This window comes from Pezoporus flaviventris, unplaced genomic scaffold (assembly GCF_033815535.1).
Source record: "Pezoporus flaviventris isolate CSIRO_AGI_PZ_B2104156 unplaced genomic scaffold, CSIRO_AGI_Pfla_v1 ptg000005l, whole genome shotgun sequence".
NCBI classification, from domain to species: domain Eukaryota; kingdom Metazoa; phylum Chordata; class Aves; order Psittaciformes; family Psittacidae; genus Pezoporus; species Pezoporus flaviventris.
This window is the reverse complement of record NW_026892553.1, coordinates 10,644,819-10,667,711: the sequence shown is the minus strand read 5'-3', so window position 1 is coordinate 10,667,711 and position 22,893 is coordinate 10,644,819. Positions and strand designations below refer to the sequence as shown.

Here is a 22,893-nt window from a genome sequence, read left to right as displayed (position 1 = left end):
ATAGTGTCAGATCTTTTTCTGTTCATTAAGTCAGCAGTTAAACACCCACCAGCTCCACTTTTTGCTAGCCCTGAAGTTTTGCCATATCTGGAGATCCACTTTCTGGCATCAGCAGTAGAAACAACTGGGTTTGCAGGCAAATAACCTCATCTAAGGGCAGTTGGATGAATCCTTCCACATTGACTCGTTTCATCATAGGGTCCACCGGTAGGGGTCAGGTCCCATACTCTGTATGGTGACCAGCCCAAGAGCCAGGACCAGAGTACAATAAAACTCTGGTTTGGATAAAAGGTCAGAATTCTAGATTTTTCCTGTATTTAAGTCATACGTAATAGCACTTAATATACATCCTCAGGGGTTGATAAAAGAAAATTACCCCCATAATATTAAGTTAAAAACATCAAATTCCTATCAATGCAGCTCATGTAGTAGAGATTACCAGCCTGCAGGGACCCTGAGTGCTCCCAAAAAGGGAACAACTGTGCACTGGTCTGAGAAGAACTTGTCCATCTCTGACACTTGGGGTTTTAAACTCTCACATTTACAGCAGAGTCATAGAGAAAGTACCAGAGGCATGAGCAGAGCTTTTGAACCTGTAACAAAATTTAATATAAAATCATTGCAAAATTTCATGGCATGGTTAAAACAAACAAAAAAAAACAACTAAACCCAGAACAATAACAAACAAACAAAAAACCAAAAACAAAACTCCCCCAAAACCCCAAACAAAACCACACACAAACACACAAAAGAACCCAGCAACCCACACGCAATAACTTAAGACCAATCCCAAATCTTTTTTATTTTATAAGCATTAGTTACCTGTCCTGTACATAACTTCTGCTGTGCTGATGGAACTTTCCCACTGCAGGTATAACGCTGAGTAAACAAGAAAACCTTTATTTACAAAAGAAGGACAACACTGTACAATGCAGAGTACATATTAGATCGAGACCACGGTAATTTCCTAGGACTGTATTTAGATGAAAGAGTCTGGGATTTTTAGTGGTTTTGGCTACAAAACTCTTCCCAAGGGACATGTACAATTTAGCTGTGCTATAAGTCTCCTTCAGGCTCAGGAGCCAAGAAGAGAGTCATCTTTCTCCTCCAAGGGCCAACATTCAGGATTTGGAAGCAAAACCACTTTCCTCCCAAACAGTATCAGCCCTGAGTTGTACCAGCTCTTTCTCAGTGCCCACCCCACCATCATACTAACCTAGGCACATCGATCAGGCCTGTCCAATGTGAGGGGAAAAAAACCCAAGCAGACACCTTGCTTGCCTGGTACTACCTTTCCGCACTTGAATTCCCACACTTCCCAGTCTAATAAAGCTGCTTTATGCACTGTTTTATCACTGCAGATAATACTGCACACACTCAGCAACAGGAACAGAGATTCTGGTGAAAGCAAGTTTGTTTATTTGAGGGTTTGGTGGGGTTTTGCCCTTAAAAAAAAAACCAATTCTTCCCCATACAAAACTAAGAACATTCCTCGCCAGTCCTCAGTCAGCCAAAAAACACACGAGGTCTTTCTAAAAACTAAGTTCAGTGCAACAAAGATATTAACTGCTGGGAAAGGCAGGAAAGCTCTTTTACAAATGTTCATTGATGCACTGAACTTCACCTTACACTCTAAAGCTGCCTTTTGGATTCTGCAGACTTCTGGAGTAAGGCAGAGAGGAAGAAAGGAAAACCTTGGCCAGAGCAGTTACGCTGCTTTTGAGACATGTTTTCTTTGGGTTCAGGCCTCAGATTCTCAGCCAGCAATTTCTGTCCCTGGTGGAAAATAAAATAATAGTAATAAAAAGAATACGAAAACACCGGGTTTTGCTGCTTTTCAGGAATTTAGAGAGCAAACATCAGTTTCTAATGCATTTGAGAGAAATGTGGATTGACCCCAATGTCCCAGTATCCTTCCATTTGAGATCATAGTTATTATGAGTAAATAAACTCCTCAGCATCTCTGCCCATGAGTGCTGCCATGCCCAGCCCTGGAATAGCACGGTACTGGTGACATGGTGCTGGGAAGTGGGAAAAGAGGCACCCTGCAAGACACATCCCTGTGCACATTCAAGTTGTGCTTCCATGGAAGTGGAGAGATTGGTCCACCGATTACCGAAGTCCCCATCGCCGACACTTGAGCACATCCACATGACAGCATTAATGACTCTCGAAGAGCTTTTACATAGGCACCATGGCTTGTGCCAGGTACTCTGGTTTCAGACAGGTGCAAGTAAGCCTTGTTTTAAGCAATTGGCTATCGTCCCAGAGTAGACGAGGCCGGAATTAATTTTCTCAGTTTAATTTATTATTCAACATTTTCATTCTAAAACTGCACATTGATGCTTGGGGACCAGCAGGTGCATTTAATCGGTACATAAACCATACCCAAGCAGTCCTGTTTCTTCTCATTGCTGAGCTGTCTAGCAGGAGCACACCATTCCTCATACCCAATCCGCTGCTTAGCTTTCTTTCCTCCTTCCCTTTTAAATGGCACAGACAGCTGATGAAGAGCCAGGATCTCACCTTGACCCAGACTCGAAGCTCCATCAGACTTTCTCAGCAGGAACAGCCAGGCTTGAAATGAGAGGTAATGTTTGGCAGGTGCTCCCAGGGGACTGGCCAAAAATAAATGCACTCTCCAGTTAATTTCCATTCAAGTGCTACAAACATTTCTCCTTTAAGAGTGCAACTGAAGCATTTGATTTATACAAGGCAAAGAGGTTCTGTGCCTGTTTGCAGTAGCAGTGGCAGACCCAGCACACAACAGGGAACATTCAGACCCATTTTAAGCACCTACGTAATGTACCCATGCTCTCCATACAGGCAAGGGATCTTTTAGGGTGTAACTGAGAGCACTGTAATTAGGATCCTGCCCCTCACTTTTGATTACAGCAGGAGTCTAGACATCTAATGTAGGCAGAGAAATTACATACTTAAAATCAGCTTGTATAAACATCCCCCAATGTATCGGTTTTTTGAGGAACCAGACTGGAGGCTCTCTGAGAAAATGGTTATGACAAGCAGTACTCGGCACTTGGCAGGCAGTGAGAAGCAGAGTAAGTCTGTTTACAGGGAGCTCTACTCAGCCGTGACTTCCACAGGGCAAGCCACTGCAGCCAGCCACAGAACACCACGAGTTGAAGGGAACCGAGCCCCTGCCCCTTCCCGCAGCTCAGCTGCTGGCACTGCAGGAGGAAAATCCGTTGGATGTCAGCTCTGGCGCAGGACCAGAGCCAACAGCCCGGCGGCCTGACAGCCCATTGCCCAGGGAAAGCTGCTCCTTCCTTCTCCCGGGTGATGGAAGAGACTGGGAATACCCCTGATACTTAACCACAGGGCCGCTGGGGTTGCACAGGATAAGGGCTGTTTGTAGTGTTGCCATCTCATACTACTGCTTGACTTGCCTTTTTTAAGGAACTACTTGGATCACAACTTTAATCAGGACTTTAGAAAACAAGGCATTTAGAAGATCTGATCAGGCACATTCCAGCTTTGTAAGGGAATTTAAAAGACTCCAAATTAGCAAATTTTTTACTTAAAAAAGGATTACTGTATTTGGAAACAAGGCCATAAAACAACAATACCTCAGGCAGGAGATGGACACAGGTGAAAATGTAATTCAGCCTTTGAAACTGCTCATTTTAAATGGTCTATAGTATTTTCATTTTCCATCACAGATAACTGTGTGGCAAGGCTATGCATTTCTACATGACAGCTCATTCAGCTTTTAAAACAGGAGCACTCCACTAGCAGCTAAATTGATGCTTTTTATGTGTCCATCACTTATCAAGGGTAATAGATTAGCGCCTTTGAGGGGCTCTGAGATCTAACGGATTACATGTTTTAATCCTGCTAAATGATTCGAATATTCAGGAAGAAAAAGATTCTAAACCAGATTTTTGTGTGACCCAGCATTACCTTTCCTGATCAGCATTTCCCCTTCCCTTTAAGCATATTTTTGCTTTGATAGACAAAAGCATGCTAAGTCCAGGGAGGAGATTTTCAAAGGCAGCAAGAAGAATTGAGCATTGATACCTCTTAAAACGTAATGGGAAGTAAGTATATTTTCCCACTGAAAGCTCCTCCAATGGCCATTTATTCCGCTATTTAAGGATTACAGTTGAATCTAGCTCAAGAGAAGAAAATGAAAAGGCCTTAGCCCCCTTGATGTTGGAGGAAAGCGATCCAACAAGAAGACGGCACTACAGCCCTGGACAACATAATGCATGCGAAGCTCCAGCCTCAGCACAGACACATCCTCTGCAGAGCAACTGGAAGTGTTTAAGTCTGGGCTGCCTGCCTTAAACACACCCGGAACCAAGAATAGCCTGGGCTCCCGGGCACAGGTCAGGAGATGCTGAGTCACTCGCTGGCGGGTCCCCAGGCTTTCCAGCTGCCTTGGGCTTGGCTTCCCTTAAAGACACAACTTGTGCCGCTGCACACAGCCCCGCGCTGGCTGGGCACCACCGGTCACAGATGGCAGCCTTGGTTATTGGGGAGTTCAGTCAGACGAATTCCCAGTTTGAACCGCCCTGTTTCCCTCCAGTTTCAAAGCACAGCACTGCTGCTGCCCGCCCTCCTGTCACTTAAATGGTACATTCATACTTCTCTTTGTAATTATGAATCAACTCACAGGCACTGGTGTGCACCCCAGGCTCGAACAGCACTGCAAACAATATACTGTCACGGGTTGCATCAGCTGCTGCGATGCTCTCTCATGCCTTCAGGCTTGCTAACTCTAATATAATAGCCTTTTACCCACGTCCTCCCTCAACAATTACCAGAGGCTTGGAAAGCCACTGAAATGCAAATAGCTGATAGAAGAGGTTATCGGGGAACCAGAGTGGGAAGGTACAAGCGTTGTCCTGCTACTTGCCTTTAGTTTGATTCAAACTGGACTGTAATCCCGAATTTCTTTGTATAAACAGGAATAAAGGAAATATTGTGAATGCACAGATGGTTTTGTGCAGTGGCTGACCTGCACCTTCTCTAGCTCAGCTCCTCTGTAACCTGGGACCCCTGTTACTCCTGCTGCAGTAGAGTTGCACAGTACATAAGCATCATGCACTGTGATGACACGATATGAGCATGCCGAACTATGGTAACTTCCTGAAGCTCGCTCTGGTGTGCGTTTTGGAGACCTTCCCCCTGGAACGTTAGTGGAAAGCAAGGCACTGGGAGCATGGAGCCTGCAATCTTCCACATGGGCAGAGATAAAAATCAGGCTGCCCCTGCTAGCACACCACATCCCTTAACCCGAGCACTTCTGAAGATGACTAACTCCTCCATGTCCTGTTTGCTCACCATCTTTTCAGGTGATGTTACCACCAAGGACAAAAAGCACCTTCCAGACATGAGACCCTGACACTCAGCTTGAGCAGCCAGGGACAGCAGTATCTCCCAACTGCTGTGAGGTCGGGTGGAACTAGGACAACCCAGACACTTCTTCAGGCTTTCAGTCCTCACTAGCGCTTTAGGGCCTAAATATAGGCTGCATCCTCACCCCCTTTTCTGTAGTGAAACCACCTATAAATATCAATAAATAAAGATAATTCCTGTATCATTAACAATTCCCTCCCCCCATTTAAAAACAGATGTAGAGAAGAGGTTCCAGCACCTGGTGCACCTGAACTAGAAGGGGCAGTTTGTTTGCTTTGGCGAGATCTAATCTGCAGATCTAATTGCAGTTTACGGCTACTTAAGGGCAATTATTAAGACGATGGAGCCAAGTTCTTCTTGGCAGTAGTAGGTGTCACAACAGGAGGTGACAGCTAAATAAGCGGTCAGGGTCAGCGGGAGAGTCAGACAGGCCCCAGGAGAACCTCATTCACCAGGTGGTGGGGCACCGCTGCCGCGGGTCGCACAGGGAGGTGGGGGAACCTCCATCCCTGGAGGTTTTCAGTTTCACACCGAGTAAAGCCACAGCTGACCTGACCTGTTGTCCGTGGGTCCCGCTCCGAGGGGGCGTTTGGGCTAGAGACCTCCAGAGGTCGCTTCCAGCTAACATTTCTATGTCTCCGTAACCTCCGCGTTAAAAACTTGGCATGAAATCACAGCAGCTCCCTCCCCTGCACAGCCGCTTCCCGGGAGCGGGACAGAGCCCCCCGCCCTCACCATCGGCCCATCCCGCACCATTACTGTGCCCCGCCGGCTCCCGCGGCTCCGGGGGTGCTGTCGCCGGGCCCTCCCGCTGCTGCAGCCCACCCCCTCGGGCAGCAGCCCCGCAGGAGTTCGCTGCGCATCCTCAGCGCCAACTCTCCCCACGTCGATGAGCAAACGCGGGGCCGGGCTCAGCCGGGGCCGGGCTCAGCCGAGCCCAGCGCAGCCGCCGCACACGCCCAGCGAGAGGATGTGCGCCAGGGCCGTGGGAACGCCTTTGTGCCGCGACGGGTAGAGGCGGGTAGAGGCGGGCAGGCCGCGGGCCGGGCCGGGCCGCGCAGCAACCTCCGGTGCCAAAACTCGGGAAACCCTCGCGGGCCGCAGCTCCTCCCGTCACTCCTCCACGTCCGCAGGCTCCCCACCTCTTTTCTCTGTGGCCGGGTCCCGAGCGCAGCCCGGCGGGCGGGGGGCGGCACCGAGCGCCCGCCCCGCCCCATCGGAGGCAGGCGGCCAAGCCCGCGGCAGAGTCGCAGCCCCGCCGCGACATGGCCGGCCGCCGCCTCCTGGGGCTCCTCCTCGCCTTCGCCGCGCTGCTGGGCGCAGGTAGGTGCCGACTGCTCCGCGGGGCGGCAGCGGGAGGGAGCGGCCCAGGGTTGGAGGCTGGGGGGTGGTGTCCCCCGGGGCGAGGCTTACGCGTGATCGCGGCGGCGGGTCCGGCCCAGGCACGGCGGATGTGCCCCCGAGGGAACCCCGCGGAGGCTGCCGTCAGCACCCCCATCCACGCGCTGGGTACACTCCGGTGTATGCAGCCTCCAGGAGGTGAGGCCTGGGTAGGGGGGAGATGCACCCTCGAGGAGGGTCCCCCAGGAGAACGCACCGCCCGCGGATCGCCCCCGGGCCGCACCCTGCGCAGCGCCCCGACACCGCAGCACATGGCCGGACGCCAGCCTGTGCGCCAGGGCCCGGCCTTCGCCGTCCCCGGTCACTCCCCTCTACCGCCAGCGCCCTTTCCTTTGCCCCCCCTCTCCGCGGCGGGAGATGCTCCTGCACAGGTATCCGGCAGATAGGATGGCTCTAAAACCTGGCATTAGATAACAATACTGCTGATTAAAGCATCTCAGAACGCAATATGTGCCTCTGCGTGAGGAAGTGTCACGGTGATATTCAAACAAAACGTACGATGCTGCAGGTAGAAGGCTCAGGAGCAGTCAGTGTCTCAGATAATCCGAAACAGAGGGAGGCACAGAACCATCTCAGAAGGATGATTTGGGTTTTGCCCTCTGCTTACTGAGCTGTTGGATTAGATTCTCTGCATGACCCAAATTTCTTGGGTTGCAGGTTGTATTCTCACTCTTTTTTAGTCCCAGTGCTATTTCTGCAGATTAAACTAGTCTAACCCAGAAATCACTCCCAGCTGAGCAGTAACTGGGAAGATAAGGAAAAAAATAAAACAAGAATTTATTTTGGGGGGGTTCAGGTGAGGGCTAAAATCAGTGCAAAGCTTACCACAACTGTTTCCTTAAAATATTAATATTAATAAGTATTTTTTAAAAAGCTGAATAGAAAAGAAAAATGCTTCTTAAAGGTTGTACAGAAAAAATTGACAGCAGTTATGTCTTGGGAAAGTTTTTCTAAAACTCTGCTATTAGCTAGGAGGTACCCATCAAACCCAGACTGATTAGAACATATCAGCGTCAAACGAAGAGTGAAGTAGGCCATGAGCCGCTTTTGCTGTTGGAAAAGAATGGGTTTTCTGTGGGTCAACCTGAAATTAGCCTCTGTGCATTAGGTATTTAGCTACTCATGCACATGGAAGGGTGACAGCATGGTGCAGAGTTGCTTATGCTTACCAGCTTAGCTGCTATGTTTTTAATTGGCGGGTATCAGTTGGACAGGTTGAGCTAAGAGACTGTGCAGAAAGTCTTGATTTTAGGTTAAAATGTACAAAAGACCAGGTTGGACAAGGCCTTGGGTGATATGATTTAGCGTAAGGTGTCCCTGCCCATGGCAGGAGGGTTGGAACTAGATGATCTTAAGGTCCTTTCCAACCCTAACGATTCTATGATTCAAAAAAAAAAAACCCCAAACTGATTAGTCAGCAAAAAACCTGATTCATTTGTGTTCCATGTTGTTTGCAACATGGGCAAAGAAAAATGCTTTTCTGTTTCATTTTGGAGCACTGGACTGCTGGGTCTGGCGCTTGAATGTCCTTGGCTGTGTTTGTATCAAAATGAGTTTCACTGAAACATTCATGAAGTGTTTTTGCCAGCACAAGGCTTCACAGGTAATTGAACAACGTTATGTTCAGTTCCTGTCTGAGCTGCTCTAAATTGCCTCTCCATGGAAATAACTACATAAAGGTAGGTGGCTCTGCACTTACAAATTCTTCTGCTGACACTGGACATGCAGAGATGAGGTACTGCTGCCCAGCTTCAGCCTTTCCACATGGCCTCTGGTTCCTCCCCTGGTGTTTCTGTGTTTCACATGTGGTGGGTGTCTACTCATCCCTCTGTCTCTCTCCCAAACATTTTGGAGCAACTTTGCAGTGCCCATCTGAGCACTGAACAGGCCTTCCAGGTACTAGGGCAGCCTCCCTGCTGTCATCCCATGCCCAGGAAGATAGCAAGTGATGGAAAGGAGGTGGGTTCTTGAGGCAGGGCTTTCTACCAGCTCCTCAGTGCAGCAGCAGAAGAAATCAGATTTCTTCATTGCCTCTATTTGCTGGCTTTTTTTCCTGGCTTCTTTGGTAACAGTCATTCCAGCACTGTCAGCAGTTGCAGGCAGCCCAGTCTCTCATAAGCTTGGAGGCTTACAAATGACCAAGAACCAAGGCTACCAAATTTGATATCAGACTCATTACTTTGATTGATTCCTGCAGCTAAGGTCTGGATACACCATTGACACAGGAACAGTGTGCATCTTGGTTGTGGCTGTCCAATAAAGCAGGAACACCCACCCCACTTTATAACTGAAAAAGCACAGGAGGTTTTGAGTTTCCCTTTGGTCAAATCCCCCTGTATTTCACTTCGTACACTGCGTGCTTCAGTGCCTGGTGGGCTATCGGACATAGCCATGCCACATCCGTCTGCGCTTCTGAGCTGCTGTGATCCCTCTGCCTCAGCACCTCTATGGTTGTAGATGCAGTGCTGGAAATAGGGATTGCTCAAGATGCTTTCTAGTGCCACTGAACTCTGGCATATTCCCACAGTACAGTGACAGGGAGAAGCCTTTTGAGTATTTTGATGCAGTGGAAGACACTCAATTCCCTGCCTTTTTGCTGCAGTCAGAGGCGAGTGTTCCCTATGCTAGCATGTTGCATGATGTTGAATTCCCAGGTTGGTGGCTTTTCAGAAAGTAGTTATGTTTAAGTCATCCCGGGCTAGCCACATGTTTGTGCAAAATAAGGGAAACAGTCCAACAAGGAACTTCCCACAGTCGTTTTTTCCCCTCTCCTGTCCTCACCCTCGTGGTAAGCTAGTACAGAAATGCAGTGATGTGCTTTCATGGAAGATGGCAGGTCAGTGTTCTTGCAGGGACCGCAAGGTTACCTCTTACAGGCCAGGCAGAAGGAGCACATCCAGGTTTTATGCTTTACGTTGCGTTATAAAAGTTTGAAGAAAAGCTTCATGATTACAAACTGGCAATGAGCATAGTTGGGCACATCTTCCAAAGCTGCAATATTTCCAGTGATGGGCAGCTCTCCATGTTGTCATCCTGTGTCTTAATAGACAGCGTCTCACAGATCACCTCTTCTCTTCAGTGTGACTATGATATCCCACCAGCAATTACAATAATTACTTAAATGTGAAGGTACTATTTGACAGTATAATTAGCTATTTATAACTGTTACACAGATGGCTCCAGTCACTGCAGGCGGCTCCTCTGCACAGTCTCCACACAACAGTGCCCAACCAGCAGCACAGGGAAAACAGAAAGGAGCCAGCTCTTTTCCAGATGTTTTCCGGGTGTCCGGGCTCTGTGTTGCAAAGGGCAGTGGTGGATGCAGGTAGCGGAAGAAGGGGTGCTGGTGCCAGGTAACCCACCAATCCTGTGCCCATCGCTTGCCTGGGTCACTTGCCATGGTTGTGCCAGGAGAGTTGCAGGGAGGAATTCGGAGTGGAAGGCAAACCATTGGTTTGGCATTGCTGTTGAGGCTGAAGGAGATAGCAGCGCTGTGTTAGGCATTTACCTGCATTACAAATCTTTGTTATAATACATTATTATGTTATTAAATTTATAATTACTAGGTATCAGAAGCAAGTCAAAGTAATACATTTAGAGAATAATTTTACTTTTATAGAGTCTTTAGTGCCTATGAAAAAGCAGGAAAAATTTAATTGGTTTTCTTACAAATTATCTCTGATCTCTGAACAAATATGCATTAATTAAATGTGCCATGCCCAGATATTTCTGTACATAGCTTTGGAAATAATTAATTTCCATACTTCTGTTTGTATTTTGTAACTTTTTCTTCTACCAGTATAGTAATATCTGTGCTAGAAAATGACCATCTGACTCTTGGGCTTGTTCCCCCTCTACAGAAATTTTTCCCTTACATCTGTTGCAACCATTTCAGCCCTTAAAGCACATAAAACAAAAGATTCTATTGATCTCCAGTGTTGACTAGAATAAACTTTTAGGACTGCTCAGTTTAAAAACAAATTGGTTTCTCCTTGGAAAAATATCTCCTGGAGGTTTAGGGCATTGACTTTACAATTAACTAAAGGAGAAGTTGAGGTTTTAGTAGGCAGGGCTTCTGAAGCCACTCTAAAAATAAAATGTATGTTTATTAAACTGCTGAACACTGATGGCAGAGAGAAAAACCTTTGCAATAATTCCTTTGTATTCCAGTTGATAGAACTCTCAATTGGTAGAAGAACTTGAATAGAAGAAAACGGGAGAAGATGAATGTGGCATATCAAAACACAGAACAGGAAGGGACTGTTTTTGAAAAGAGAACTTCAAAGTTAGGGATCCAGATGCTGTAGTCACAAGCTGCGATTTGGGATGTGAGCACGAGAATGCATTTCCCGAGTGAACGATGCTTTTGAGAAGGAAACAGAGCACTAACATGAGCCTGTTTGCCTCCACAAAGCGAGGCAAATGCCTTCTGTATGCTTGCAGGGACTTCAGTGGAGCCACACAGGGTCAGGTTTTGATCTTCTGAAACCTACTGTTATGATGTGAATAAAGTTAATGCTAATACATATTTACAAAACTGTCTTCTAGTCACTCCAAGATCCTTTTTCCTTGCTTTCAAACCTTGTCTAAGAAACACAGAAAATTATTGAGGCAGGAGTACTGGGGCTACAGGGAGAAAGCTGATGCTGAGCGCAAGTACCTCTTCCCTGAGATACCAAAGAACATGAGCAGCATCTCGTGGGAAGGAGTGGGCCAGGTCTGCTGTTGGGATTCAGTGCTGGCAGTGCATATTTGTAGAAAAGCCAAAGAAAGCAAACCCAGAGGCATTGACAAGATTTTGGAGGTGGCAGCTCAGACAGGGAGGAGGGACGCCATGAACAGCATCATTCTGCTGTTGGAAGGCTCCACAGGCTGAGATATGGTTGTTTCTAGCAAACTGAGTGCTGGGAAAAGGGAATTGCTCAGCATTTTGCGTGCCCTTTGAGATGCTTTCTTTGCCCACACACAAAGAAATCTGGAATAGAAAGAATTCATGAAAGTTGGAAGAATCACACTGAAGGACATAATCTTGGGATGTTCAGGGGTAACTGCAGTGCTGGCTCTAGAAGGGTGGGAGGCAAGAGCAGAAGAGGTTTCCAGCCTCCGGCAAAGGAGGCGATTGTGCTGCAAAAGGTACATTGGATTTGTAATAAGATTTTGAACAGCACATTAACATGTGATGTTAAAGCAACATCTGCTGCCAAATACGAGCTTTTAGGGGTAGGAGCTTAAGGAAAAGTCTCAAAGTCAGATTCTTATATGACCTATATGGGATGAAAGCAAGCAGCTAGCTGGAGCACACATCTCTCTGATGACCAGCCACCTCCATTCAGGTGTCCCTGCTAGTGCAGGACTTGGGTCATCTTTCCAGACAGTATCACAATATGCTAGAGATTGGAAGGGACCTCAAAAGATCATCTAGTCCAATCCCCCTACTGGAGCAGGAACACCTACATAGTGTTACACAGGAATATGTCCAGGTGAGTTTTGAATGTCTCCAGGGAAGGAGACTCCACAACCTCCCTGGGCAGCCTGTTCCAGTGTTCCGTCACCCTCACTGAGAAGAAGTTTCTTCTCAAGTTTAAGTGGAACCTCTTGTGTTCCAGTTTGTACCCATTACCCCTTGTCCTATCATTGTTTGCCACTGAGTAGAGCCTGGCTCCATCCTCGTGACACTCCCCCTTTATATATGTATAGACACTAATAAGGTCACCCCTCAGTCTCCTCTTCTCCAAACTATAGAGACCCAGCTTCCTCAGTCTTTCCTCATAAGGGAGATGCTCCACTCCCTTAATCATCTTTGTTGCCCTTCGCTGGACTCTCTCCAGCAGGTCCCTGTCCTTCTTGAACTGAGTATGACCTGTGCGAAGCTAATGCCAGACCCTGCCTACCTCATTTGGAGAAAAAGCCTCCCCAGGTCCCATCCTGCAACTCAGTACATAGCATTCCTCTCAGATTTGCATAATTCCTACTATAGATCCTGAGTGCACCACAGGGTATGCTCTCATGGCATTAAGAGGTGGAAAGACCAAGAACTGGCAAAATGTCCCCCTTGCCTAACACATTTTCCCACGCTGGAAGCTCTTTTGGCCAGAGAAATCCCCATGTAGCCTGATGCCAATGCAACACCAGGCTGAAAAGGTCACAGCCCCCAAAGCTAAACCATTTGGAGCTATGCTTCCAGCTGGTGCAAGCCTGTCCTGAACATCCACTCTCCCCAGGCAAGCCCCTGCTCTCTGACCCAGAAGCAGGCTGGTTTGTAACCCAGATGCTTCAGCTAGGGTGGGCATTCAGCCTGGCCCTGCTCACTGGGCATCAGCTACTGCTGCTAGTGACAGACTGTCTCACACACTGTCAAGAGACACTGAGTGGATGCCATGCAGCTTGTGTGTAATTATTTGCCAGGAAACCAGAATTCGTTATTTCCCCAAATCCACAGGACAGGACTAAGCTTTGAGCCCGTGCATTTTCAAAACACACACTAATCCCAATCCATTTCTTTAGCCTCATGCAGAAAAGAGAGGACTTTTAAGTGAGGTTAAATATATGTTTGAAAAAAAGGTATGTTCCTTCTTTCTCTTTTGTAATGGTGGTCTTAACTGAGTGAATGATTTAGATACTTCTGCAGAGAAAAACTCAAAGCCAAAACACTTGAATTCAGCAACAGTTTACAGACTGTTTGCTTTGTGTACGCTGGTACTATTTCCTGCACAAGTAAGGTCAGAGGGAGCAAGGGACCTGATGGTGGATTTGTTTTTGAGCTCAATGAGCTTCTATCTTTACGTTTCAAATTAGTTCATGCCACATCACTTGCAAATGGTGCTCTGGTGATAAGGCAGCTGTTCCCCTGGTAAATGGAGACAAGAGTATTTGCTGTGCACTTCCTTCACCTAGGAAAGTGTTTTATCTCAGGGTCAAACAGTTGTCTTTCATGACTTTAAAAGATGACATTGTAAATTATAGTAACAAAATCATTGCATGTATAGAAAAACAAAACCCAAACCATAAAATTGTCTAACAAATCTTTCAGTTTCTCCTTGTAAATTGACATTTAACAGCAACAGTTTTTACCCCGGCAAAAGTATTTCAGCAGACCTTTCCCACTTGCTTAACAGAGGACTCTGCTTTTCCCTCCTACTAATACTTCTGGGAGGTGATGGATACTCAGTTGGTGCTCACCAGTCGAATGCAGGCCCTGGATTTACCTCCACAGTTGTAGACACAGCTTGTGCTGGGTTCCGGAAGCAGCAGCAGCTGGATGCACACCCCAAACTCAGCTTCCCAGACCTCCAGTTTTCCAAACTCCTCTATGAAAGCAAAAAGCCAAACCCACCTTATTGAAAATGAAGCAGAGCAAAAGGCTGAAGGATGGGACACAGCCTTCCTTGCTATGGGTGAGCCAAGAGGAGTGGTCTTGTAGCTGAAGACTAAAAATCAGTACCAGATCCTGCCTCACCTGCTCACGTTACCTGCAGAGATTGCAGCCCCCACCCTGTTGTCTCCTCATGCTGGCAGCACCACCCAGGTCTGTGATGCTCCAGGGATCCACCTCACCCAGAGCAGTAGAGGCTGGATCCTAAACACCTCCCCACCCTGATCCAACACCCTGTGTTTGCAGGGTGAGGTGCTGTGGGAAGGTGTGCAGGCAGTTCAGGCACTGCAGCAGCAGCAGGCGGGCAGGAGCCCTGCGCTGCAGGCTGTGTGATGGGGCAGACAAATGCCTTCAGCAGGAGGAGAGGGCTGTAGCCCCCCCATGCTCTCCTGGGGCCTCGCTCCATCTGTCAGCATCACCCAAGTCTTCATTTCCACTACTGCTCTGATTTTAAATAGCACAGTACGACAGGAACAGCACATCCCTAGTGATGAACCAGCACTTTTACCTTGTAATTCCCTATTTACCTACTTTTAACTACAGCATCTTCTCTCAATCTTTATCTGATGAGAGCAGTCTCTTTCCATCAGGAATCAGGTGATAAGCATTTAATCTCCCACTTCAGTCTTCTTTAGGCTTCCGCATCACTGTCTTTGTTATCAGCTGTTCTGTGCTGGCTTATGAACAAGACACTTTCATACCACAATTTGTTGTCTGGTTGATAAACAGGCATCTTTGGCCCTAGGCAAATTCACAGTCATGATTTAACATGTAAGCAGAAATCAAGTGGCTAATGTGAACCTGCCTCAAAATGTTTCTGAGGGACAGCATGCAGGAAAATGTGAAAGCAGCCACAGGAAAAGGTACTTGCTGTGCTTTCTGACCTTCATGAGGGATAAAGAATACAGCATTCCGTATGTCCCACCTTATGCCTGGTGGGGCTGGGCAGTGCTCCTGGACAAAGGTTGTGCCAGGATTGCCCACAAAGTGGTCTCAGGTCAGATCCTGCCTCCTGCTCCCAGCCTACTTTTCACTGGCAGGGCTAATCTCAGCATTGTTGCACTGGGCTGTGCCCATCTGCCCTCCACTGTGGGGAGCTCAGGCTTGCGCCTGCTCAGGACCAGAATCACAGCACCCCAGTGTCTCCCCTTACCTTGCTGCAGGAGCAGTAATCCAGTTCTCCAGTGGACTCCTGCACAGTGCATCTGGAGGGGGACAAACCTGAGTCCTGGATCACTGTTGGTTCCTCTGTGACCTGAGAAAGTCATCTTTATCTATTGCCTAACCTGTGCAGTAGGGTAAGTGCCGATTTCCCCTCTGCCTCTTGCAAAGCGGTTGGACTCTTGGAGTATAAGAATGACACTGTTCACATCCTTTCATCCTTTAGGTTTAATAAATTTTTCTACCTTAAAAAAAAAAACAACAAACATCAAAAACCCCACAAACCCAAACAAACCAAAGAAACAGCAAAAGAGTGAAGAGAAGAAAAAACTTCCTTTCCCATCAAATACATCTTTGAATTGCGGGTTACCTGAGGCATTTTCCCAGAGCTCAGTGGCAGAGCTAGGAGGGCTGGGACAGGCTGAGTTCCCCCTGCCAGCATTAGCCCACTGCTGCAATGTCCCTGTACCCAACCCAGGCACAGAAAGCTGGGCATCATCCCATCCTCATTATGGGTACAGGTGGGCTCAGGCACTCCACTTTGGGGGGGGAGCCTTAGATACTTGTGCCCAAAACCTGCCAGCTTTTTGCTCCTGATGCGATTGATCTGGGACTAATTGAAAGCAGGCTTTGGCAATCCTGCAGCAGAGACTTCTTTGACACCAAACTCAAAGAATGATTATCTTATTAAAGTTGCTTAGAATCACCTGTTCAGAGATGTCAGAGGGCCTTGGAAACCTTGAAAGCTTTGAGTGCTGATATTGAAGAAAACCATTTTGATTGCCATCCTGTATTGCCAGAACAGTGCTACCTGCTTTCTGACCATACTGGACTAGAAGAAGATCTGGTGAAGTGTTTGTTTCATGTAGGGACAGGGAGAGAATGATGCTGTGGAGCCAGAGATGGGGCAGGCCCGTTCTGCAGCTACTGGTCCAAGGCATCCCATGGGAAACCCTAATGTGAAGCCTCTCCCAGCTGTGGTAGCACCATCTCATGTGCAGCCCTAGTCTGGGCACCCTCTCCTGAGCAGATGCTGTGTGGCTGTACAGATCTACCATGGGCACTCAGTACGTCACCCCCAGCATTAGGTTGTCTCTAGCAGAGATGCAGCATCTTGGGGCCAGCTGGTGCTTGCGGCCCCTTCCTGCTCACAGCTTTGTCACAGTGACGCACCAACACTGACAGCAGTGGAATGTGTGGAAACACTTTGTTTCCCTCAGACAGCAAATTTTCTCCTTCGCATCTCAGTTCCCAGGCGTGTGGAGAACAATCTCTTTGCTGTGCTCCTGCAGCCTCCAAGCTGGTCCCTGTTTGAAAAGCAAAATCAGCCAGCAGGAACTGAGCTGCTCTGCTAATAGCTCTTCTCATCTCATTTTTATTAATAAAACATGAAAACACAGTAATCACCAGTGGTTTGAGTTGTAAGACTGAGAGCAGGTGAAAGGGAAACTTTGGGAGGAAGGAGAAAGTTGGCATGACAGTTTAGCATGAAGAAATGCCTCTGGATTTGAGGGGGCTTTCTGTCCCTATGGGAGCCAGCTGGGTGGTCATGGTCCCTGGTGGGTTTGGCAGTGGAAGCTGGTGGATCTGGTGGTGGAGCTGCCATTGCTCCAAGAAGGACAGGGCTAGGGGAAGAGCCGCCTGAAGAGCTGCTCATCCTCCTGCAGACAGGTCTGGAGCAGAGGCTCTTCTCACATGCCAAAAGTGAGGAGGAAAAGATCTGTCCTTAGACCTCAGCTTTTGGTGTTTCCTTGCAGTGTCCATGCAGGCACATCTGGTAAATGCCACAGGCCTCCCTCTGTGAGCTGGTTGCCAAATGCAGATGCTGGGAAAGAGATGATGAGGGCACTTCCCTCCAGGTGTTAAATCTTGCTGTAGAGAAGTGAGCAAGGCTGTGTGAGATGGCAGCAGATGGGACGCTCCTCTATGGTGTGCTTTTTGTCTGTTCTCTGCTGAGTGACCCGCTGGCAGCTCCTGTGGAGCACCACAGGGTGCATGGGGCAGCGCTGCTTCTTTGGGTGCTTTGGGAGCAACCTGGAGGTCTGTCCTTCCTTGAGGTAGGAGAAGGTGCGTTTGGACCTTCGGGCAGGTGGGCACTGCTGTCCCTCCAGTGTCTGGTGCCAGCAAGGGCTTGCTTTCTGTCCCAGTGCTGATGGTGTCTGCTGGAAGGAGCGTGGAACCCACCTGATGCAGGCTGGTTTTGGAGGTCGCGTTTTCCTCACCACCTCCATCCCTGTTGCTGGGTGCTGAGCATATTGTGCTGCTGCTAAACAATTCAGATAATTCCTAGTAAGCCTTCAAATCAGATTGCAGCAGTCATCTGCTTCTGATCCAGCACTAAAACACAGAACTACCCTGTGGCTTTAAGCACAAGGTGTGTTGCCCTGCACTTGTCCATCCTGACCCACCTGGCATGGCTCACCAAGGTGAGGGCACGCTGGGGTGTTGTGGAACTGATATTCCCAGCAGGGATCCAGCAGTGTGGAGGGTGTTGAGGGTGACGGAGCTTGCATGGGTCACAATGGCAGCGCAGTGGCTTTAACAGAGGCTTTTAGGCATTTCTGTTAATAGGTTTCAAACATAACCACCATTAGTCCCTTCACAAAGAGAAAGTCTTCATTATGCAAATTCTCATCTTAAAGCTTTATTCATGTGCTTCCTGGCAGGCTTTCCTTTAATCTCAAGAGCGAGATTGCTTGGAATTACCATATACCCTTGTTAATTGCATTAAAAAAAAAAAAATCAGCAGAGGTTGTTTTTGCCATAATCAAGAATGATTTTTGATTAGTACTTCTGGAAATCACAATGTTTCACTGGGAATGGAGATCGAGGACGACAGCATTAGTTACCTTGCGTTTCCTGCCAGGAGCAGGTGCCATCCCAGCCAGGGACTGTGTCCCACCACTGTCGCCTGGCCATGCCCTGGGCTGGGGTGATGTACCCCCAGTGTCCCCCATTGTCCCACTGCTGTGGTGGGTGCAGAGGGCTGAGTTTCACCCCAGGCAGAGCCCTTGCCTCCCCTTGCCCCAGTGGGCTGCTGACAGGTTTGTGCAGGGGCATCTCCTTGTCTTCCCTGGCAGTGGCAAAGGAAATGGAGAAAGTTCAGAGGCTGCTTTTCAAGGCAGAGCTAACTTCAGGGGAGGTCTGTGTTCATGAGACAGTCTGGGCACATCTGGAGAGAATGCAGCTGCATGAAGCTGTCCTTACCCTCCTGGCTAGCCAGAGCTGCTCCCAGAGGTTGTCCCAAACGCCACAGCTCCAAATTGCTCTGCTCCCCCTACACACATAGGACTTTGCTTTGGTCTTAGTGATCAGCAAGAGCTCAAGGTTTGCAAGCAATGTGGAGCTTGTGAGTAGATTTCCTGGGTGCTTGGCAGTGTGGCCAGCACCCAGGCAGTGGCGTTGGAGAGCACTGCTGTGTCTGAAGCTCTGGTCTGTGCTGACCAAGATCACTGCTCTGGCCAAGGGCAGGGTGCCACTGTGTGCTCCAGAGGTCCTTGGGGACCCCTGGTGCAGCCAGAGGCAGAGCAGACCTCACCTGTAGAGGAGCAGCCATTTGCTCCTCACAGACCTTTGGGGCTGCAAGGATGCACCACCAGCAGCGCAAGATGGCTCTGCACCCAAAGCCCCTCCATCCCTGGCACCCTACCCAGTGGTGCCAGTGCAGCCATGCATGCCCTGCACAGTCATCCTCCTGTATGTGCCAACACCATAGCTCAGAGCCAAAACACCCAGGTTGGTTGCTGGAGAGACCCTGATGCCTGTGACTCTCAGCACTCTTTCTTCCTCTCTCCTGCCCTCTGCGTTGCTCCTAAGGTAGCTGTATAAAAGTCAGGCAGTTTGACTTACTTTCTGCTGCCCTTGTACCTGCTCTGCATTCTCCCGGAATCTCCTGGGCTGTCAATCTCGTACCATTGCGGGCTCTCAATTCCCAGGGAAGCTAAACACATATATATTGCACAAAGAGATCTGTGGGCTGGCGCTAAAAATGGAATACACCTTGCTCTGAGTGCTGCAGACGGCCTAGCAATACACTGGGTGTGAATTATGATACTGTAATTCAAGCTTTGTCAAACAGTAGGGCTTAATTAGAATATATATATAATTGTACAAGCTAAAAAGCTGACGAGTACAATTGCACGTTTGAGCTGCCTACTACAGAAAATAATGAGGAGCGAATACATTAAGGGCACAAAACCCTTCTACCTTCAAAGAGCAGCTAGCTCTGATTAAAAATACCCCCAGCAAGGTGAGGGGAGTTGGGGAGAGGCAAGGGAGCTGGCTTGGCGGTAACTCTCACCTCTCTTTTATAGCCTCCACCTGGCTCAGCTGCTGGTGGGTACCCCCCACTCCGCATTCTGGTGTTGGGGGATTCCTGTTAGGTACCGCAAGATGGCCCAGCTCAGTTTCTTTTGATTGTCACATTAAAGAAAAATACGGAAAATACATCTCATTTGACCATTTCGCCCCCCCCCCCCCCCCCCCCCGCCATAGACCTGCAGGCCTGCAGATGTTCCAGTGCCCTTGGCCAGGTGGCACCCAGGGCTTGAATCGCCTTCCAGCTGCCCCTGGAGATGTATGTTTTCTCCCAGCAGCCAGAGAGGAGAGTTCTTTCAGACCCACTGAAATGGGGGGGGGGGGGGGGGTGAAGGAAACCCAAACTAGCCTAGTCATGAACCCTGGCAAAGATCCCAAGCTGGTTCCCCAATACCAAGCAACCAGAGGGTTTGTGTATCAGTGGGTTTATAGCCCTGTAACAGGTTGCAGGCAGCGTGGAGTGGAGGTGGAACATCAGGGCATGCATGACCCTGATTGCTGAGCATGCACTACACACTAACGCTTTTGCAACTCAGCAGCAGGCTGCCTGTGAGCTCTAGTATAGAGGAGCATGGCCAGCTCCTCCCAGAGAGTGTAAACCTGTCATATAGAGGTTCTCTCTGCTGTGCGTGGGATCCCGTCAGAGGATGGTCTTTTGGAACCCGGGAGACCCACTTCTCCACGGATCCTGGAGCACAGCGCAGGGAGCAGCAGTGCTGCCTCCCAAAAACCTGCATTTGCAAGGTGAACACATGCGTGCAAGGGGCTGGTTGGGTTTTAAGCATCTTGCTGTGAAGTGCTGGGTTTGTTACCACTTAATAACTGAATAAAAGGATAAGGAGGCGAGCATTCAGCTCTTATCTGTCGGAGCGAGCAGGCAAGTTTGCGTGCCTTTGACGGCAGCACTGTTATTGATCCATAAAAGGTGTAATATGTCTCTATAACACCCTTTGCATGAAATAAAGTTGTTGTCAGCTTCAATTAACTGGCAATCTATTACTAATCCTCACCAGTGCCTAGGGGATTCCTGGGTTTACATTGCCCTGGAACAGGATCTCAGTTTGCTATGAGCAGTGGTTGGAAAGCCCTGGTAAATGGGCTGTGCCAAGCACTGCAATTCCTAGGGAAGGTTGTCCCGGGTGATTCAGCCTGTCAGCAGTTTTCCTAACCTTCACATGGGCTGCGTGCACACCTCTCCCTAGCAGGGTGAGATTCCCCTGGGATGCGGTTGCAGCTGGGACACGTTAGCGGTTGCTGTTTTACATCAGTCCCCTGAGAATGGAGGGCCCTGAGGACCTTTCATCCCCCTGGACCCACTCGTGTGCCAGCTGGCTCTTTGGAGAGTGATTCTGGAAGTGGCACACTCCTGTTGTCCTGCATGGAGAGATGCCGAGGGAAGCTGTCACCAAACCCAGGGAGGTGTAAGTGCTGCTCAGCCAGGGGGTCCCATGAGCCCCTCAAAGCCAGGCTGGGGGGAGCCCATTTCTTGGGGTATTCACATTCCCTGCAGGGCCTGTGTCCCCACCACGGGGGTGACTCCATGCACTCCCATGAGCACCCACTTGCCCTCACTTGGTGTTTGAGCTCACACATCAAAGGTGATGCGCTAACATCAGGACTCAGCATGCAGCAAATCAGCACCCTTAACATCTATTTAATCATGGAGAGCAGAGGGAGCAAGGGGGAGAGGGAAGGGATGGCTCCTGGCATAGCAATGCGAGTCGTGGTGCTGCCACTGCATCTCTCCTGCCAGCTTGCCCTGCCTGCTGCAGAGGCAGAGAGAACCGAAATGAAACGTAGTGACGGTGCATTTCCCCAGTGGGGTTTGTAGTGCTTCTCATCCTGCCAGAGACACACCACAGTTCTGCTCTTCCACCTTTTTTCAAACACAGTTTACAATAGAAAGACAAGAATGACAAAGCCCTGCTGGTTCCTGAAAATCCCATAAACACTGGGGAAAAGGCCATGCTGGGAAAGGGAGCCTGCATGAAATGGACAGAGTGGCAAGCTTGGGACAGGTTGCCACAGCAGTAATGAGCTTGTGGGGTCTCAGGAGGGACATGTAGTGATTTAGCAGCACCCATCCAAGCACTGAAGCTGGGCGGTTGTGGGTTTTGGCACCATGGATGGTTTTACCTGTTACTCTGCTCATTTGCACTTAGACCACTGGATAACCCTGCAGCTTCATCTGGCCTGTCTCATGGTGACAGTATTTCACCAGCAATAAGGCCCAAGAGGCAAATACTTCGGCAGAGGAGCAGAGGGGTGTGCGGAGAGGCTGAGGGTGCTGAGCACAGCCCTGCCGTGCTGCTGTATGGAGCAAGGGGCTCATTCCATGGGTTTCACACAGTGGTAACTGGGCTCCACCTGCAGTGGGTGACCCACCACCAGCTGCTCCTCAGGCTCACAGGGGAAGCATTGGCATCCTTCATCTCAATGAGAAACATGCCCCCTGACTGGGACATGTGTTTGTTACTTACCCCCAGCAGCAGCTTCACACCAAGTGCTTTGCCAGGGGAGAGAAGCCCATAGCAACTTTCCAGCCATTTAACTTGCCCTCAGGTTTGCTGAGCGTACATCTGAATAGACAGCAACTGAAACGAGGTGCGATGTGTGAGTGAAACCCAGCTGGAGGTATTGCGGTACTGGGTGACCACTCTCAGTTCAAGTTTTTCACCAAAACGCTGATACCTGCTTTCCGATGGACTGGTGCCTTCCCATTGTTATTGTCCTTGTCAGTAAAGCTTTAAATTTATTCATGAAGCACGCTGGAGCTCAGGTGGCAATAGCTAAATCCATTTAGCAGTAGGAATAAGAGGAAAGCCATTTTAATGTTCTCTTGCAGTGCTGCAGTACTTAGCAAACCCAAAGGATATTAATTACTCAGCATGCTCTGAGATGTAAAAGCATGAATTTATCAAGACAAATACATTCAGAACTAGGGTAAGTCAACAGTAATTAACACCACGTATAAAAAGGACAGAGAAAGGAAGGATTAGCTGGCCCTGTTGCAGGAGAACATGGAATAGTGCCGAGTTATCCCTGGGATATTATAAAGTGGCTGGAGTTGTGGTGAGGCATCTAACAAAAACCCCTGTCTGTCCCTGTCAGTTGTATCCCTGGAATGGGGATTTAGGCCTGGTTTGCATTACCAAGGCAGAGTGATGCGGGCGGTCTCTGAAATGTAAAGTTGTGCTTGGCAGCCAGCAGCAGCATTTTCATGCAAAGCCTTTGATGTCGGAAGGCACTTGTGAAGAAGA

At 48.7% G+C, this 22,893-nt stretch overlaps 1 protein-coding gene and 1 long non-coding RNA gene across 3 annotated transcripts in view; one reads left to right on the top strand and one right to left on the bottom strand.

The window, feature by feature from the left end:
• Positions 1-301: 301 nt before the first annotated feature.
• Positions 302-6,355, bottom strand: LOC133265451 (uncharacterized). Of its 2 annotated transcripts, none has more exons than XR_009741961.1 (2): positions 1,625-6,355; positions 302-593 (listed from the first exon to the last, which is right to left on the bottom strand). It is a non-coding gene; the product is annotated as an uncharacterized LOC133265451 (long non-coding RNA). The 2 variants fall into 2 exon arrangements; XR_009741960.1 differs by having other exon boundaries at positions 1,630-6,355.
• Positions 6,356-6,543: 188 nt separating this feature from the next.
• CD99L2 (CD99 molecule like 2) overlaps positions 6,544-22,893 on the top strand; it is a 29,811-nt gene continuing 13,461 nt past the window's right edge. Inside the window, exon 1 of the mRNA XM_061445988.1 lies at positions 6,544-6,705. Coding sequence (XP_061301972.1) covers positions 6,648-6,705 — 58 coding nt within the window. The 5' untranslated portion in view covers positions 6,544-6,647. The remainder of the gene's footprint in view (positions 6,706-22,893) is intronic.